The following is a 19,708-nucleotide window of genomic DNA, read 5'->3' as shown; positions in this document are numbered from 1 at the left end:
CACCAGCAACACACAACTGGGTGCTGATTAGAAAAAACTGTTTAAAGACAAAGGAGTTAAATGGGATCAGCCGTATGTGTAGTTTTCAAAGCAACAAATAAGTAAAAACCCTCTGCACCTAGTATAAAGTGCAGTACTTCAAACCACTGCTATTCTGAAATAGCCTCGATCAATAAATACAACTATCTGTATATAAAAACTAAAAAGATACAAATACTTAATATGTAGATTTTTTTTTTTAAATTGCGATAATCTAAGTCATTACTTTTGTATCTAACAATAAAAATGGCGGACAATTAAAATAATAATTACAGCTACTTAATTGTCTGCATATTCATAGAGACATAACTTAAATATGATAAAGTAATAACACTCTTAGTAATGTGATAAAAACACTACATACAAAAGTATAACATTCATATTGTTCTGATTACTAGCTATACTTATTGTAATACTTATAATAATAATAATAATGATTAAATAATATTGTACTTATTCAATACATCATTATTTTAAAAATGACATGAAATACTTTTAAATCATACTATAATATTGTATTTAATATATAATATTACATTACATTTATAACTGAAATAATATTATAATAATTACAAAGTACAGTATCATCAGTGTTATCATCATCCATATCAATAGCTTCCTCAACAATGTATTTATCTTTGCGAATACAGAACTTTTTAATTACTGATCTCATTATCATCAATTATTTCCCTCCGGCAGTAAAGGAAATAGCTACCAAATCAATACAATTGCAGCCGGTTAATCAATCATTCTATTCTCTCAGGCCTGGTGCCTTGACATTGTCCCCGTCTCAGGTTCCTTTCTGCTCCATATACTTAGTGCATGAATTGGGCCAGTAAATTGGTTACTGAATATTCGCTCTAAATTGGGCCAGTAAATTTCTTACTGAATATTCGCTCTAAAATATCAACCCTGGTATAGTAAAATTAAAATGAGTGCTGGCGCCTAAAATTCTTTTTGGCAGCTTTTTCTTTCCACTAAAAGCACTGAATATACTATAGAAATTAAATGAACACTATTGAAATGTTTTGGGAATATATGGGGGTGCTTTGGGAATATTGTGGGGATATATGAGGATGTTTTGGGAATATTGTGGGGATATATGAGGATGTTTTGGGAATATTGTGGGGATGTTTTGGGAATATATGGGGATGCTTTGGGAATATATGAGGATGTTTTGGGAATATTGTGGGGATATATGAGGATGTTTTGGGAATATTGTGGGGATATATGAGGATGTTTTGGGAATATTGTGGGGATATATGGGGATGTTTTGGGAATATTGTGGGAATATATGGGGATGCTTTGGGAATATTGTGGGGATATATGAGGATGCTTTGGGAATATTGTGGGGATATATGGGGATGCTTTGGGAATATTGTGGGGATATATGAGGATGTTTTGGGAATATATGGGGATGCTTTGGGAATATTGTGGGGATATATGAGGGTGTTTTGGGAATATTGTGGGGATATATGAGGATGTTTTCGGAATATTGTGGGGATATATGAGGATGTTTTGGGAATATTGTGGGGATATATGGGGATGTTTTGGGAATATTGTGGGGATATATGGGGATGTTTTGGGAATATTGTGGGGATATATGAGGATGTTTTGGGAATATTGTGGGGATATATGGGGATGTTTTGGGAATATTGTGGGGATATAAAGGAATGTTGTTATACTAAGCTCCCCCCAGGATGTACGGAGCTTACCTCTGTGCTCTGCGATGAACCGTCTCCTGAAGGGACATTGGAACAAACACACACCCTGCACCACTACCCACAGGCCCTGGCCCACTCTGCCCACCCCTGCCCAGAGACTGGCACTGATTGGCTGGCGCATGACAGGAACAGTTTCTGATTGGCTGTGGGGGATCCATGGTAGGCTGAATGAGAGCAAGATAGAATGAGAGATAGAGAGAGACGGGAAGAGAAAGTGGCCGAGGGTGCTGCTTTGTGGATTTTGGGTTGTGTGATGTAGCCAGTGGGGTTGTGTTTTCAGTTTGATCCAAAACACTGGGGTTTAATATCAGGCCTGAGGATATGGTGATGGAGGGGAGAGGGCTTGGGCGGCACACGTGGTGTTCTGGTAATCGCTTGGCTAATAACAACAGGAACTAATGCTAGAGGCAGTGTGTCAGTTCATTGGGTAGCCTACAGCCAGGGGGTAGTTTTAGGCTTTAGAAAAAACTAAATATAAGCCTAGTGGTCTGATAAGTACAAAATAAAGAACAAGTTTTACAACATGTAGTCTTGTTTTGACTTTGTTACTTTCCTCAGTTTCTTTATGATTAGCACCCCTTCACCATAACAGGGTGCTGCTGACGAGGCCTAACAGTGGATCAAACAGACTGGACTTGTCCATCAACTCACAGGGGGTGTTTTATCTGTGCTGGAGCGAGGTGTGGTGCGTGTACGAGGCAGCAAGGTGTGGAGTAGAGGGGGAGAGCGGGCGGAGAGAGAGGCAGAGGAGAAGCCTTTGATCTTTATTTCATGGCTCTGGTTGGATCAAGGACACCGGGAGAGAGACCAGGGGTCGGAGGGAATCACGGACGGCAAACGGACGCCGTTTAAAGATGGTAGCGCAGACGTTTTGTGGCATGGCCCGAGCGATATGAAGTAGAATAAAGAATGTCTGACGGAGGGAAAACGTGAGTTTATGCACAGACAACAAGCATGAAAGTACATAAAGTACATGGACACAGTGTACAATACACCGACGTAATGTACACACTCAAACACCTACGTTAAGGTCCTCGAGCTCCCGTCACAGTCTCAGGATAGAGTGGTTGGCTGGCTGTACAACATAGGCAGCTATTGCTGGTATTGCCTTGATGCTTTCAAGTAGTATTGTATCGATTCTCAAGCATATCGCATTCATAACTGCAGCAAAGGTAAGGAAAGGACAAGTACGAATAAAAGCTAGGATACTGGATGGATGTTTAGTTATTGCTGCATATTGAAATGAATTTCTTATTTTATGTAGCAGTTGGTGTACAAAACATTAAGGACACCTGCTCATTCCATTAAAATAGACTGACCAGGTGAATCCAGGTGAAAGCTATGATCCCTTATTGATGTCACTTGTTAAATCCACTTCAATCAGTGTAGATGAAGGGGAGGAGACATGTTAAAGAAGGATTTTTAAGCCTTGAGACAATTGAGACATGGATCGAGTATGTGTGCCATTCAGAGGCTGAATGGGCAAGACAAAATATTGAAGTACCTTTGAACGGGGTATGGTAGTAGGTACCAGAGGACTGCTTATATTTTTGTTCAGTATAGCTTTAAAAACAATCTTTCAAGGGCTTGCCAGTGGAGAGAAAGGGAGAGAGAGAGAGAGAGAGAGAGAGAGAGAGAGAGAGAGAGAGAGAGAGAGAGAGAGGTATGAGGGATGGATGTATGTCGGGTAGGTCATTTGGGTCATTCAGAAATAACAACAACTCCCAAAACTGCTGTCATCTTCAGAGCTCGCAATTACGCCTCAACCACAGCCTCATTATTTCCACTTCCTCCCGACCGCCCAGCCAAACCACACCAGTCTCGTCCCTCCTTTCTCATTCCTCCTTTTTTCTCTCGCTCTTTAGCAGAACTCAGAGGACAGAAAGACAGAGAGAGAGAGAGAGAGAGAGAGAGAGAGAGAGAGAGAGAGAGAGAGAGAGAGAGAGAGAGAGAGAGAGAGAGAGAGAGAGAGAGAGAGAGAGAGAGAGAGAGGAGGGGGTTGGATAGAACCCTTACTTTCACAGAGAACTACTAAAAGCAGCGTCACCAAAGTTATTCCACTGGGATACCAAAGGCAGTGCAAACAGGACCAAGTGGGGGAAGAGGAGGAGATGAAGAGAGGGATGGATGGAGAAGAAGAGAGGAGGAAAAAGGGGGGCTTTTGCTTCAAAGAAAGTACTTCAAAGGATGGCTTCACGCTGTGTGCCTTAAATTATTCACGTCGGGCAACATGTTGGAATTCTGCGCAGCCGCTTTGCCGCTTGCTACTGTAGGTTTATTAACCGCTAGATGAATGACGCCATCTTAGAGAGAAACCCCTCTGTGAGTGAGCCCCTGCACAACGAGGGTCCGCACCGCCTGCCCGAACCCCTGACCAACCGTAGCCAAGCACCAAACCCCCAGCTGAACCCCCTAAATCTCAAATAGCTAGTTAGCCTAGCGCCCTCTGATCACCAGGAGTTTTCATCGATTAGCTGATTGAGCGGAGTTAGCGGTTAGCGATAGCAGTAGCGGCTGTGATGGATCCTGCTGAGTGGAGCTGGCGTTAGCTATAGCAGAGCGGGCGGGCTCAGCGCCGTGCCTGTTTGAAAGGCTGATGTGATTGGGTGATTGGGGCTGTGAAGCGGTTTGGATAGTGTGTGTGTGTGTGTGTGTGTGTGCTGGAGTGGCCAAACAAAGACGGATGGGGCTGAGAGAGCACACACATATGCTACACCATATATTAATACAGGTAGCAAACCTGCTGCATACATATGGTTTAGTCCCCTCTGAGAGATGTTCTGTAGGAGTTGAACTCCTATATCAGAGTAATTGGGAACATGGGCTGCGTCCCTAATGGACATGTAACTCCTCCCTTAGGAACCACAGACATGGTCACATTAGTGTAACAATGCAATAGGTCTGTATGGTGTATTACACCGTCAGGGTAACAAGGGGTTAACGTAATCCTCTGGTTCTGCCTGAATGTGTGCGTTATGAACGAGTGTGTGTGCTTGTGTGCGTCTGAGCGCGAACGAGTAGAGACGATAAAATATGCTTGTACACATTTTCCATTATTGAGACGGAGAGAAAGCGAGAGGATAACCGTCTTGGGGCGTGTCAGAGAAAATCAGCATAATGCGTCGTGATGGAGATTAGAACGGGAACCCGGCCCGTTCTGAATATCTACAATACGGAAGCTGACATCGTAGTTAAATGGAAGACCATAACATCAATGTTTTGGGTTGATTGTAAATGTAAAATGATTGGGAAAGTATTCCCCTCCTGAATACTGCAGTGCATTGTCCATGATGTCTGTGTGTGTGACGTTATTGAATAATAATTATCATTACTAAGAGAAATGTCCATCCTCACTAGAGTTCTATTCCGTTCTATTCTGATTCTATTCCATGTCCAGCCATGGCTCTGTGTGGTGCTGACCTTGACGTTGACCTTGAAGCCCTTCTGTTGAGCCGTTAACAATAGAACAGCCAAGACGGTCAATCTGGCCATTTTCAATTTTGGAATATCAATAACTTCATTTCATTAAAAAACCTCAAACCCACCTTTTCCTAAATATGTGTATTTTAAACTCTAGCAATACCTTGAGGTAAATATAATAAAATAAATACGTTTTGGGGCATTTCATCCTCAAAGCGCCACTTGGGTCAAAATGACCGTACGCATACTTAACATTAGCATAGCCTGGCCTCGACCAGTAGCCTATCAATAGACGCCAGTCTAATAAATCCATTTAATATAAACAATCACAAAGAAATCCATTCATATTTAGTTTAGGAAGGTCATAAAAAACATTATACAAGACAATTTATTTAAAAGAACAGAATAGAATGTTTTGAGTTGTATTTATCTGTGCTTAGTAGGCTATGGCTGCTAATGATGCCAATGAAATCAACATGTTAGTTTAGCAAGCATCACAGGCCCTGCCCTACCACAGTCAACACACATATATTTCACAGTAAGAATATAATGGAATATTACAAAAATAGCCCAAATGGCTTTTGCAGATTGTCACCAGGACTCAAAATGAGAAAGACGGGCAGGTGGAGCTGCAATTATTCTAGGAAAAACTTTTATTTTGAAAGAGAGACCATCTGCACAATTTGTAGAGTTGTTTGGCGAAAATAGCTTCATTAGAAACCTTGGAATGTGCTCTTTCTGATAGGGTATAGGAATTTTAACTTCTGGCCTGCATGGAACTCTGTAGGCTGATATGGGAGAAGTGCTATTTGATCATCTCCATTCCCTTCTTCGTCAATGCAATTGATCATATTTTCACCCTACAGACTATTGTCAATTTAGTATAGTCTTTAGGCCACATCCATTATTATATGCGTGAAATTAGTTTCAATATAGTTCAAGTGTAGTTTGGATGGGCCAGCTAGGCTGTTGTCTTACAGTCAGAAAATACACTATCATCTTATTTTAGTATTTAGTCTATGCGATTCTGATCAATCAATACATTTTCTGGCTGATTACAAGTTACATTTGGTGTCCTGAGGTTTCTGATGACCTATTTGAATGCTATAAATGCATTCATTTAGCAATTTATTATGGAATAGTCACACCAACTGAAATATCAATGGTCAGAATGACAGTCACAAAGGTACATATAGGAAATGGGATGGATGGCCTACTTCCACACACACACACACACACACACACACACACACACACACACACACACACACACACACACACACACACACACACACACACACACACACACACACACACACACACACACACACACACACACACAACCTCTCTTTTTGGGACTCTGGTGTGTGAGGGGAAATCAACAATAACAGATGAACAGGGTCCTGGGTAGGAAAACGACTCAATCAGTTAGGCCCTGGACTGACCTACCAGAGAAAACACCACTGTGGCCAGGTGCTGTGTGTGTGTAGTGTGTGTGTGTTGTACTGTATGTGTGTGTTTGTGTGTGTAGATCGAGAATTCTTCCTTTCTATCGATTTCATTTAAATAAACTGCAACCCATGTGTGTTTTAGCGTGTGTTTTAGCGTGGAACAAAATGTGTGTGATTATTTTACAATCCGGTACAGTGCCGGTCAATAGTCATTAACCAAAATCTATTTCTCATAATAATCCTTCTGAACCTGTCAGTGCTTCTCCCGCCTGTCTTTCTGTGCTAAACACCTTTGTCGGTTGGTATTTCATGCTAGTCTAGGTAATGGCTATATGAGCTTAATCCAGGTAATGGCTATAAGAGTTTAAACTAGGTAATAGCTTTAAGAGGTTCATCTAGATAATGGCTATAAAAACTTAATCTAGGTAATGGCTATAAAAACTTAATCTAGGTAATGGTTATAAAAACTTAATCTAGGTAATGGTTATAAAAACTTAATCTAGGTAATGGCTATAAGAGCTTAATCTAGGTAATGGCTATAAGAGTTTAATCTAGATAATGGCTATAAGAGCTTAATCTAGATAATGGCTATAAAAACCTAATCTAGGTAATGGCTATAAGAGTTTAATCTAGATAATGGCTATAAGAGCTTAATCTAGATAATGGCTATAAAAACATAATCTAGGTAATGCTATAAGAGCTTAATCTAGGTAATGGCTATAAGAGCTTAATCTAGATAATGGCTATAAGAGCTTAATCTAGGTAATGGCTATACAAATTCATCTAGATGATGGCTATAACATTTTTATCTACGTAATGGCTATAAGAATTGAATCCAAGTCATGGCTATAAAAGATTAATCTAGGTAATCGCTATAACAGCTTAGTCTAGATAATGGCTATACAAACTTAATCTAGGTAATGGTTATAAGAGTTTAATCAAGGTCATGTCAATAAGAGCTTAATCTAGGTAATGGTTATAAGAGTTTAATCAAGATAATATCAATAAGAGCTTAATCTAGGTAATGGATATAATAACTTAATCTAGGTAATGGCTATAAGAGCTTCCCTGTGGTGCTTGCTTGGTCTCTGAAAGAGTTTGACTCCCTCCAGCTCTTCTGACGTCAACACAACCATTTTTTTTGTCGGATTTTCAACTCAGAAGAATTGGAAAGCAATAACAGCTTCCCAAAGTGAGACACTACAATAAATGACGTGGCCGAGGAAAGGGACAGGGAGAGAGAGGGAGAGTTTAAAATGGGGGAATGAGAACGAGGCACTCCGGCTTCCCCAGGTGCCAAGGACTCCAGTGGGATTGTGGGTAGTGAGGCCCACCTGCTGAGCTGGCTGCTGGAGCTACAGCACCACAGGCCTCTGAATAGGCCTGATAAGGAGAGATGAAAGGAGGAGAGAGAGACAGAGATAGAGAGAGGGAGGAGAGGCGAGAGAGAAAGAGGGGGGAGAGGAGGGAGAGGAGAGAAAGGGGGGAGACAGGCCCAGAGGAAGGAGGGGGGACATCACAGGGTTTCACCACTCCAGGTTCTTCCATCACCACATTACACGCTCCCAACCAATCAGAGACAAGACGATTGGTACGAGGATACAGGAGAATATGTGTGTTAGTGTGTGTGTACGCTACGAGAGAGAAGGTGTGTGTGTGTGTGTGTGTGTGTGTGTGTGTGTGTGTGTGTGTGTGTGTGTGTGTGTGTGTGTGAAAACACCTGCCTCCTACTGCCTTTAGGTAGTTTTATGTGTGAGAGAGTGCTGCCAAAACACACAGGACCAGGAAAAAGGGACTGACAGAGAATTAAATATTGAGAATGAGTTTGTGTGAGAGATGTCTGGAGTCTACGGGGAGAGTTGGGTAGTGGCACACTCGGAAAGTAGAGTGCTTCTTTTTCCCCTGTCCATGAATGCTGTCTTTCAGATTACAGACATCACTGCTTCCCTTGAGAGACCTGTCGTGGTTGCAGATGCCGGATGGACACAATAATGGCTGCCAAACACTATGCTTATCTGGACCTGCACACCCACTAGAGAAGAGGCCGGCCAGGTAGAAGAGGGGGATAGAAAAACTAGTCAAAGAGAGATGGGGGGGAAGTGTCAAGTTGTGGGTCCACTTAGAGAACACACTGGTGTTTGTGACACAGGAAGGAAGACATTGTCGACACAGGAAGTGTTTGAGGGCCAATCAGGGCTTTGGAGCCCGCAGACAGGAAGTTGAAAGGATGGAACTGCCTGACGGAGGAAAAAAGGAGCGAAAGCTGTAGCTTCATCTCGCCCATCTCTCTCTCTTCCCTCTTTTCTCTCTCGTCTCCCTCTCTCATCTCCCTCTCTTCTCCCTCTCTTCTCCCTCTCTTCTCCGTCTCTTCTCCCTCTCTTCTCCCTCTCTTTTCCCTCTCTTCTCCCTCTCTTTTCCCTCTCATCTCTCACTTCTCCCTCTCCTCCCTCTCTCTTCTCATCTCCCTCTTCTCCCTCTCCTCCCTCTCTCTTCTCCCTCTCTTTTCCTTCTCATCTCCCTCTTCTCCCTCTCTTCTCCCTCTCTTCTCCCTCTCTTCTCCCTCTCTTTTCCCTCTCTTTTCCCTCTCTTTTCCCTCTTCCCTCTCTTTTCCTTCTCATCTCCCTCTTCTCCCTCTCCTCCCTCTCTCTTCTCCCTCTCTTTTCCCTCTCATCTCTCACTTCTCCCTCTTCTCCCTCTCTCTAAACTGTCGAGCGACTGACAGATTCCTGGATTCCTAGCGGCCTTATGTAAGAGGAGATGTCTGATGAAAGATGTGTGGTAATGATAGTCTACGAGGAGAAAGCTGTGATGTGGTCATCTATCACTTAACTGCTGCTGGCCAAAACTTCGTACATGTCTATCTAGTGGGGTGTGACATAATGAGTGTGTGTGTGTGTGTGTGTTATGTGTGTGTGTACATACATGTGTGATATAATCCAGAAAGCACAACAGGCTCTGATTCAGATATCACTGCAGAGGGAGAAATACTAGAAGCTGCTCGCATTTGAAATAAATCGATGCGTATGAATGCATCTTTCAAGGAAATAAATATCTGGACAGCAATCTCACAGTGAGAGGGATCTGTTAGTCAGTGTGTTTGATCTGGGTGTGTAGTGCAGTGACACGCACACTAACACACACATCGCTGCTGTGAGGGCTCAAGTTATCGGCTAGTGAAAGCCCTGGGGATTTAGAGAGAGGGATGACTGGTAATTTGATGGATGTGGTGACAGATAGAGGACATTGGGAAGGAGGGATGAAGGAGGGAGGGAAGGAAAGAGGAAGGAGAAGAAGGGTAGTGTGTCCGCTGCCATTGTACTGTGACATGTGACACACTTCCTGTGGCCAGGGGAAGAAGACAGAGACTAACAACGACAAGGCTGTCATTACAACCACATAAACAACAGTATAGTTAAAAACACTATAACCACATGGAAGAAAACAAAATGGATTCTACAAGATCCAATATCACTCCCTAAAAACACAACCTTAGGGAACAATCCATGGATAGCTTTTCAGAATTCACAGATAAATTGGTCCACATGGAAAACTAAAGGCATATGAGCCGTAAATGACTTGGTAACAGGAAATACATTTATTTCCATGACAGAATTCAAAAGTAATTTTGGACTGACCAATGTAGATAGTTCCAAATACATGCAACTTAAAAGTTACATATCACGAAACAACTGTGTTGTGGCGGCCTTTTTGGCTCTGTAGAGCAGTAATGCAGGTCCAGTGTCCTATCTGGGTCCTAGTAGGTGGACTAAAGGACTGAAGGACAGGAACTGTGTTGTGGGGGCCATTTTGGGGCTACAGAGCAGTAATGGAAGTCCAGTGTCCTATGAGTAGGAGGCTGGCTGAGATGCCCCAGTAATGGGGTCTGATTTCTGTGCTAGCTGATGGAGTAATGGGGCCAATCAAAGGGCCAGGGAGGGAGATGGAGATATGGGGTTGTAATGGGGTGGTTGGGGTAGTAGGTGTGTGTGTGTCGAGGGGGGGTGAGTGTGTGTATGTGCGTGTTTGGGGGTCTTGGAAAAGGGGGGAGAGTGGGATAAGGAGAGGGGTGATTAACTGGGACCCAGAGGAGGTTGGGAGAGTGGGGGTGTTGGGTCTGGGTCAAACTGCCAACTGTATGTGTAGGGTGTTCGTATGTGTGTGCATGTGTGTGTGTGTGCATGCGTGTGTATGCATGTGTGTGCATGTGTGTGTGTTTGTGTGTGTGTATGTGGGTTTGTGTGTGTGTGTGTGTGTGTGTGTGTGTGTGTGTGTGTGTGTGTGTGTGTGTGTGTGTGTGTGTGTGTGTGTGTGTGTGTGTGTGATGAAAGACTAGCAGAATTCCCTCGGACAGCTGAGACTAAGCCGGAGAGTTGAAAGAAGGCTTAGTGTCACTAAAGAGTCGGATGGCTGAAAGAGCAAGACCCCGTAAACCCCCCCCCTGTACCCCCTACACCACCGCCCCGGCAACCTGAGCCTGCCCGACGACGATCGCCCCCGACAACCAAACAACCGGGCACGTGACTGTACGTTCATTAGCTGGGTGTGTGTTTCGTAGCGGGCTACGAGCATTGTGAGTTAATGTGTGTGAACCAAAGAATGAACGGAGGGGAAAGCGTTTAACAGCAATTAGGATTCAGCGCATCAATGTCCTTCAGCCAGATTTTTACTCACACTACTACATAGCCTGTATTCGATATCAGACACTTTGGTCATTTCTCAGACTACTCCTTTTCTTCCCTCTCAGCATTGTGAATACTCAGAATAATGTCTATGGCTTTGATCGCTACAGCTAGTTACTGAAGTGACTTGCTTGTGACACATTTGCAGTATTTTTTAGACAGTATTTTGTCATTCAGCTTCAGTTTGCTGAGTGCAGAATGTGAGTGACTGAATAAGAGCGTCTTCTACAGGACTTCCAGGACTTCCTGTAACCATGCATTCATTCTGCAGGCCTTTTGGCTCCTACTACAATAGCTACAACTATTTCCAACCTACTCTACTGTTCATAGCAGTGGGATAATCTTTTCCATACAGTAAGTCGCTCTGGATAAGAGCGTCTGCTAAATGACTTAAATGTAAATGTAAATGTAAGTCTACAGAGAGTACCAGAGGTTATGGAAACGGGAAGTTCAAGGTTGTAACGAGTTAGAGTTGTATAAAAGCTCCTTTTCCTAACTCTGTTGGTATCAACTATAAACGTGAGTTGGTATAAAGGAAAGTTCAGTTTAATCAGCAGTTTAGGGGCATGGGTCACATTAAAAAGAGTGTCGATTATAACGTTTTAATGAAGATAGTCATATATTCTGTATATACGGTTGCAAAATTCCTGACACTTTCAATATATTGCCTGCTTTTCACGAAATCCCAGTTGGATCTTTGGGACGTCCCTACCCCATTGAAATTTAAAATGTTTAAAGAAAGGGTTAGGGTTAAGTACGGGTTAAGGATAGGTAAGGGTTATGGTTAGAGTACGGGCTAAGGTTAGGGTTAGGGTTTAGGGAATGGACGTCCCAAGGATACCAGATAGCAATCTCCACCACTGCAGCCTCATCTCCAGCCTCATTACTCTGGTAGATTGGGTCCTTCACTAGGAACCACCATTATCCCCTCTGTCCTTATGGACATCCAATGTGGGTGTTTGTTATAGACATCCACTCTGTTAAGAGTCTGTCTGGGAGGGTATTTATGACAGGCAAATCTAGCGGACACCCGTCCCTTTCCCGGTCTGAGCAGATCTTATCTCTCCCACTCCTGTCATGGTCGTTTGGTCGTCTCGACGATGGGGCTAATTCAATTCAGACGTGTCAGTTTGAAAAGTGGACGGACGTCAAACTTACGTTGTTTATCGGATTTAAACTCTGGGGGGGAAGCTGAGGCGTCCCGGGCTGTACCCACACTCGTTCCAACTAACGGTTTCCGTTTTTTAGGATGTGGATGAGGGTTGGCGGTCGGGGGGTTGAGGATAATGGGATGGTGTGTGGGGGTTTTGCTACGCATTCACTTATGAACACATCCTGTCCTGACCGGTTTTTACCTTCTTTAAGGGCTTTAGACATACTGTATGTGTTAGGGATACTTACTCTCTCCTCCCTCCTCTACCTCTTCCCCTCCATCTCTTTCCTTACTCACCTCTCTGTCTCACCCCATCTCTTCTCCCCATCCCTCTCTCTCTCTGCCATCTCTCCCCCTCTGTTTCTCCTGTTGAAGTGTCACTGATCAGGGTAGAGGGTGGCATGGCTGGCATACATCACAGCTTATCTGATGTCTTGTTGATGACATGGTGGCCCGTGAAGTATCTCTCTCTCTCTCTCCATCAAGGTCACTCTGACAGATAAGTCGATGATGCTCTTCGTTTGGTTAGCAGTGTTTACATTAACATGAGCGTTAGATGATACGTCGTCCGTCAGCCCTTGTTGTGGCTTACACACATACACACACACCCTCCCCGATTCATTCCTGTCTACTGTGATGTGACTTAGTGTTGTTAAAGCTCCTCACCGTGTCTCTACGATAGATAGCACCTGTAATTGATGCGCTGTTGAGCTTCCTGTTTAACAAGCTTATGTCAGCGAATAACGATAAGCCCTGTGTAAATCTGTTGAGAAGGACCACTTAGGTAGCTTGTAAAGGTGAACAAGGCATGAATTAGAGTTACGGCTGTAGGATAGGCATTAAGCTGGAGGTAGAGGTGGTGGGGGAATCTGTACGTGTGTGACGAGCAGGGGAGAAAGACTGCTCCCTCTCACTGAAGCCACGGAAGTTCAAGGCCGACCGTGGTACTGCAGGCATTATTGGCATAAAACAGGATCCTCCATTATAGTGAATGGAAAAAAAATTCAATCTTCGTGGTCAAAATTCCTGTAAAATATATATTTTTTTCAAAAACAATCATCGTACCAATAATTGCTTCTAATACATCAGATGTATTTCCTTGAACTGATTACTTTCAAATCGCACACAGAAGAAGTTATAATGATCATTTAGTTAGTAATGGCAGCCTGCAGTACCTCAGTCAGCCTTCAACTTGAGTTACTCAATGAGAGGGGGCAGCACTGAGCTAGCCTGCAACATCACTTCCTGGAATAGTTCCAACTGCGTATGTTATGTCTCCATGAGACGCCATCTTAACAGACTTCAAATGGCTTCAATGCGATATTGAGTCTTCACATGGGAAAGAATATAACATGACTGATGACTTTGTCCATTCATATGTACAGTCCTTGGTGATGAGTGTGTTTGTGTGCATGTGTGTAAATGTGAGTTTGTTTGTGTGTGAGAGAGTGAGGGAGAGAGAGAGCATGTGTGTGTGTGTGCGGTCATGTTCCTACCGTTCTGGATATCCAGTATATGGTGTTTGTCCAGCGTCCAGCCTCCCATGTTGGACGCGTCCAGCTCATAGCCCTGCAGTGTGGCGGTCCTCTTCTCCCATAGGATCAGGTCCAGACACGACTCGTACTCAAAACCCACTGACACTACAACAGGAACAGGAAGGAGGGCATCGGGTTAGCACAGATACTTTTAATGACAACACTCCAACTGACTAACGACAAGTATAAGCTTAGACAATGTTATTGGTATTATTTCATTTTTTTGTCGAGTGATTCTAATTAGTCGTCTTACACAATTACAATTCATCTCCGCCGTCGTACATCAACACCTCCACTCAGTTTGTAATAACATAACTTTCCCAAACTTGATAATCATCTCCTTACAGCTCTTTTTAAACTCCTAGCCGATCACATTACGACAAACCCCCCCTCTGAGTGGGCAATAATGGCGCAGGCCAAATGACCAGACAAACATAATGCAATTGGGAAAAAACAAATGCTGACGAAGGGGAGGTTAGAAGGTGAAAACCCAATCAATCAATATGACTTGGGGCTGGACCATTTCTAATAACACCCTCCGATTCCTTCTCCTATCTCTTCCTTCCTGGCAAAGCAAGAATACATTAGACTCAACAATAATAACCCTGCAGCGTCTACAGTGTCTAACAGTTTGTTTATGTAAAGGCGGTCCTTTTGTATTTATTTACATATGAGAGAAACATGGGTAGTTTTACACTGGCCAACTTCCTTTCCCTCCCTCCCCCAATCTCCCAGGACTGAAAATAACATGCCGCGGCACGTCTGTCAGGGACTCAGAGTGAAACAGCTTGAGTGTAGGGTGACAAGTGTGTTTGGGGATGTCATTGTGAGCACAACCATCAACGCTCCCCAGAAGCAGCTGGCCCCGCCCGGCTGTATTTTAGTTAGAAGGAAGCCACATATTTTGCCATGACCTTCAGAAAGCTGAGTGTGTGTGTGTGTGTGTGTGTGTGTGTGTGTGTGTGTGTGTGCGTGTGTGTGTGTGTGTGTGTGTGTGTGTGTGTGTGTGTGTGGGTAAAAACCAGAACAATGTCTTCCTCTCTGCGGTGGTTGTTGTGTTGTAGAGTTATCATACACACGTGAAAAGAAAACACCGGAAGAAAAAAAATAACAGAGAAGAAAAAAAGGCCGAGCTCGGTGAAAAAAAGTGAAGGACGACCAAAAGCAGCAGTTATGTTTTGTGTGGAACGCATTAGCATATCGTCGTGAAGACAGACATCACACAGACCGATCCTGAAGGCCTCAACGTTCTGTATTAGACCAAAATACTTCCTTAACCATTCAGCCCACACATCGGAGTGAAGTCAGTTCATTGAAAGCAGTCTGTTAGGGGCTTCCTTGGCATTTACAAAGAGCTCTTTAAGCAAAAGGCAAATGTAATGTGTGTGCTCCACACGGGCTTAGGAAAGGCGGACAAAGGAGTACGCCGTACGTTAGCGTCACAGAAGAAATAGTATGTGTCTGCCTGTCACCTTTCATGCCCAAGAGTAACTGCCCTTTGGGGATAAATCAACCTTAAAGGGACATTTCAAAATGTCCGGCACTTCCTCTATTTTGTAGTAACAAAATAGAGGAAGACAAGTGTTTCCAATGACATCATCAACCAATTTGTAGACAATTAGTAAGCAATTAGTAGGCAATTGGTTAAAATCACACGATGCACACCGATGACGTCATTTGAAACATTTATCTCCCTCTATCTTTTTCCCACAAAACATAGAACGCACGTTGATGTTGGGTTGGTGCTGGAGATGACGAATATGAAGTTGAACATTTCCCTTTAACTCGTAGCGTGCTTTGGCCTGCTCCACAGTACTCACCGACTGCCTCAGACAAGCCGTAGACCTTCTGGTTGTAAGCGTCTGTCTTGTCCCAGATGAAGGTGTAGGAGAGGTTGGGCTGGGCAGGGAACCACTTCTGGAATAGACGCCCCACCACCGCCACCATCAGGTGCACCTGGAATAGATTAAGGAATAAATTACATTTTCAGACAGGCATTATAATGGCCAGCTAGGGCAAGACTGACTGTACATTTTGCACTCAGAAGGCATTTGACATCCAAATAAACTGTAGCCTTGGTTTTGTGTTAGCACATTTACTCAAAAAACATCTACTCACTGTATTTTGGGCTGTATTGTAAGACCTACAAGACCTACGGAGATAGAAATGCCAGTCACAATTTAAGCACACCTAAAGAAGAAATCCCTACCTTCATGAGGTTGAAGGGCACGCTGGCCTGCGTCATGGTGACCTTGAGGACAGGCTTGTAGCCGGCCGCCCGCGAGGACAGGTACAGCAGGTTGAGGTCGCTGCCCGGGATGGACGTCTCCTCCTGGAGGACCTGTTGGGGGGACGGGGGACGGGACGACACATCAAAGAAGACTGGGTCAAGAAGGGTTAGTACATCTTAGCACACCCTGAGAGGACTGGAGTGGAGAATGTCATCTTTGAACACTTTTCAGTGAGAACATCAAAGCAGAAAGGGTTCAGAAAAGTCTCAGTACAGCTACACTCCAGGTGGTGTGGCAAAGTGACAAGAGAACGGAGAGGTCACATGGAGGCAAGAACGCTATTCATTCATCTGTGAAAACTATTTGGAGAGAAAGGAAGAAGGAAAATAGAGAGAGACAGATCTCCCTGGCCTGTTTTCTCAGCGTAGTGTCTGTCCTCGTATGGAAGGCCGTTTCATTTAACCATAAGCAGGGGTTATCTTCTGTGCAGAGCGCCTCCACTGGGTGTGTGTGCAGAGCTCTGCCACTGTCTATCCACTGTCTTTTCATTAGTGTGATGCTCCAGAAAGCCCTGGGTGTTAGGTTTCTCTGTTGTTTTTAGCCTCTCCTAACACCAACAAATTTCACCCTCTTTTCAAAGCAGGGGCAAAAGAGCTCCCGGGCTGGGATTTGGAGGGTGAGTCAGTGAGGGTATGAGGAGGTTGGAATTAAACGGAAAATGACCTCAAATCTGTACACGTCACATGCACTGAGGGTATTTACTAAGTCCATTAGATTCCAAAGACCTATCACTCCACACGTACAGTAGAAGTCGGAAGTTTACATACAAAACTAGTTTTTCAACCACTCCACAAATTTCTTGTTAACAAACTATAGTTTTGGCAAGTCGGTTAGGACATCTACTTTACAGATTATTTCACTTATAACTCACTGTACCACAATTCAAGTGGGTCAGAGGTTTACATACACTAAGTTGACTGTGCCTTTAAACAGCTTGGAAAATTAAAGAAAATGATATCATGGCTTTAGAAGCTTCTGATAGGCTAATTGACATCATCTGAGTCAATTGGAGGTGTACCTGTGGATGTATTTCAAGGCCTACCTTCAAACTCAGTGCCTCTTTGCTTGACATCATGGGAAAATCTAAATAAATCAGCCAAGACCTCAGAATTTTTTTTGTTTGTAGACCTCCACAAGTCTGGTTCATCCTTGGGAGCAATTTACAAACACCTGACGGTACCACGTTAATCTGTACAAACAATAGTACGCAAGTATAAACACCATAAGACCACGCAGCCGTCATACCGCTCAGGAAGGAGACGCGTTCTGTCTCCTGGAGATGAACGTACTTTGGTGCGAGAAGTGCAAATCAATCCCAGAACAACAGTAAAGGACCTTGTGAAGATGCTGGAGGAAACAGGTACAAAAGTATCTATATCCACAGTAAAACGAGTCCTATATCGACATAACTTGAAAGGCCGCTCAGCAAGGAAGAAGCCACGGCTCCAAAACCACCATAAAAAAGCCAGACTACGGTTTGCAACTGCACATGGGGACAAAGATCGTACTTTTTGGAGAAATGTCCCCTGGTCTGATGAAACAAAAATAGAACTGTTTGGCCATAATGACCATCGTTATGTTTGGAGGAAAAAGGGGGAGGCCTGCAAGTCGAAGAACACCATCCCAACCGTGAAGCACGGGGGTGGCAGCATCATGTTGTGGGGGTTCTTTGCTTCAGGAGGGACTGGTGCACTTCACAAAATAGATGGCAACATGAGGGAGGGAAATTATGTGGATATATTGAAGCAACATCTCAAGACATCAGTCAGGAAGTTAAAGCTTGGTCGCAAATGGGTCTTCCAAATGGACAATGACCCCAAGCATACTTCCAAAGTTGTGGCAAAATGGCTTAAGGGCAACAAAGTCAAGGTATTGGAGTGGCCATCACAAAGCCCTGACGTCATTTCTATAGAAAATTTGTGGGCAGAACTGAAAAAGCGTGTGTGAGCAAGGAGGCCTACAAACCTGACTCAGTTACACCAGCTCTGTCAGGAGGAATGGGCCAAAATTCACCCAACTTATTGTGGGAAGCTTGTGGAAGGCTACCCAAAACATTTGACCCAAATTAAACAATTTAAAGGCAATGCTACCAAATACTAATTAGTGTATGTAAACTTCTGACACACTGGGAATGTGATGAAAGAAATAAAAGCTGAAATAAATAATTCTCTCTACTATTATTCTGACATTTCACATTCTTAAAATAAAGTGGTGATCCTAACTGACCTAAGACAGGGAATACTAGGATTAAACGTCAGGAATTGTTAAAAACTGAGTTAATGTATTTGGCTAAGGTGTATGTAAACTTCCGACTTCAACTGTATTCACTTTCTAGCTCTAGTCTCTCTCTCTCTGTCTCCCCCTTGTCCCCCTCTCTCTCCCCCTTCTCTCTCTCCCCCTGTTCCCTCTCTCTCTCCTTACTCCTTCACTCTCTCTTTCTCTCCTCCCTCTCTCCTTATTATACTCTCTCTTTCTCTCTCGTCTCCCTCCCAAAGGTATTGGACCAGTCTGTATTTTCATTAGATGGGGGAGGGAGGCTTGACATGGGTCTCAGCGAGCCTTTGATATCCAATATGGTCGCCCAATGACAACAGAATCAATCAAAATAAAAAACAAATTGAGGGTGGAAAAAGTGACGGGTAAAAGGTAACAGATTTCGTGGCTAGGCCACCACGGGTTTACCACACGGACACACACACACGGACACACACACACACTGCCAGTGTCACCGTAACCACAGACTTAATTACCATGTGCAGCGGGTGTGTTTTCTTTCGGGTAAACTGTGTGTGTCTGCACATACTGTGTGTGTCCTGAACACACTCTGCCAGCGAAGGGACCCCACCCTGGTCTCCCCAGCTAGCTCTAATTACAACGTCTGGCCTATGAGCATGTTTCTCCTGGCTTTAAACTAACTCCTGATATAAACACTCTGTTATTACATCTTCTCTGGTGTGTGTGTGTGTGTCTGCTTTCTAGTGTGTGTGTGTGTGTGTGTGTGTGTGTGTGTGTGTGTGTGTGTGTGTGTGTGTGTGTGTGTGTGTGTGTGTGTGTGTGTGTGTGTGTGTGTGTGTCTGGTTTCTAGTGTGTGTGTGTGTGTGTGTGTGTGTGTGTGTGTGTGTGTGTGTGTGTGTGTGTGTGTGTGTGTGTGTGTGTGTGTCTGGTTTCTAGTTGTGTGTGTGTGTGTGTGTGTGTGTGTGTGTGTGTGTGTGTGTGTGTGTGTGTGTGTGTGTGTGTGTGTGTGTGTGTGTGTGTGTGTCTGTCTGCTATGTAGTGTGTGTTATCTTTTGATTTTTTTTAAACTGCATAATATAATAATAATACCAACTGGTAATTCATTAAAGGGTTTAATGAGCGGAGCCGAGATCAAACAATAAACGGGTGCTTTATTTTGACGTGCCACCCGCCATTAAAGG

The 19,708-nt window shown here is 43.7% G+C and overlaps 1 protein-coding gene across 14 annotated transcripts in view; it reads right to left on the bottom strand.

The window, feature by feature from the left end:
* LOC106602442 (teneurin-3) overlaps window positions 1–19,708 on the bottom strand; it is a 393,330-nt gene that overhangs the window by 40,471 nt on the left and 333,151 nt on the right. For all 14 annotated transcript variants that reach the window (XM_045716619.1, XM_045716624.1, XM_045716618.1 and 11 more), the window contains 3 exons: window positions 16,211–16,342; window positions 15,822–15,957; window positions 13,963–14,106 (listed from right to left, as the gene is read on the bottom strand). In XM_045716619.1, coding sequence (XP_045572575.1) covers window positions 13,963–14,106; window positions 15,822–15,957; window positions 16,211–16,342 — 412 coding nt within the window. The remainder of the gene's footprint in view (window positions 1–13,962; window positions 14,107–15,821; window positions 15,958–16,210; window positions 16,343–19,708) is intronic.

The sequence above is a fragment of the Salmo salar genome, chromosome ssa04, assembly GCF_905237065.1.
Source record: "Salmo salar chromosome ssa04, Ssal_v3.1, whole genome shotgun sequence".
Classification (NCBI taxonomy): Eukaryota; Metazoa; Chordata; class Actinopteri; order Salmoniformes; family Salmonidae; genus Salmo; species Salmo salar.
This window is presented reverse-complemented; position numbering and strand designations above follow the sequence as displayed.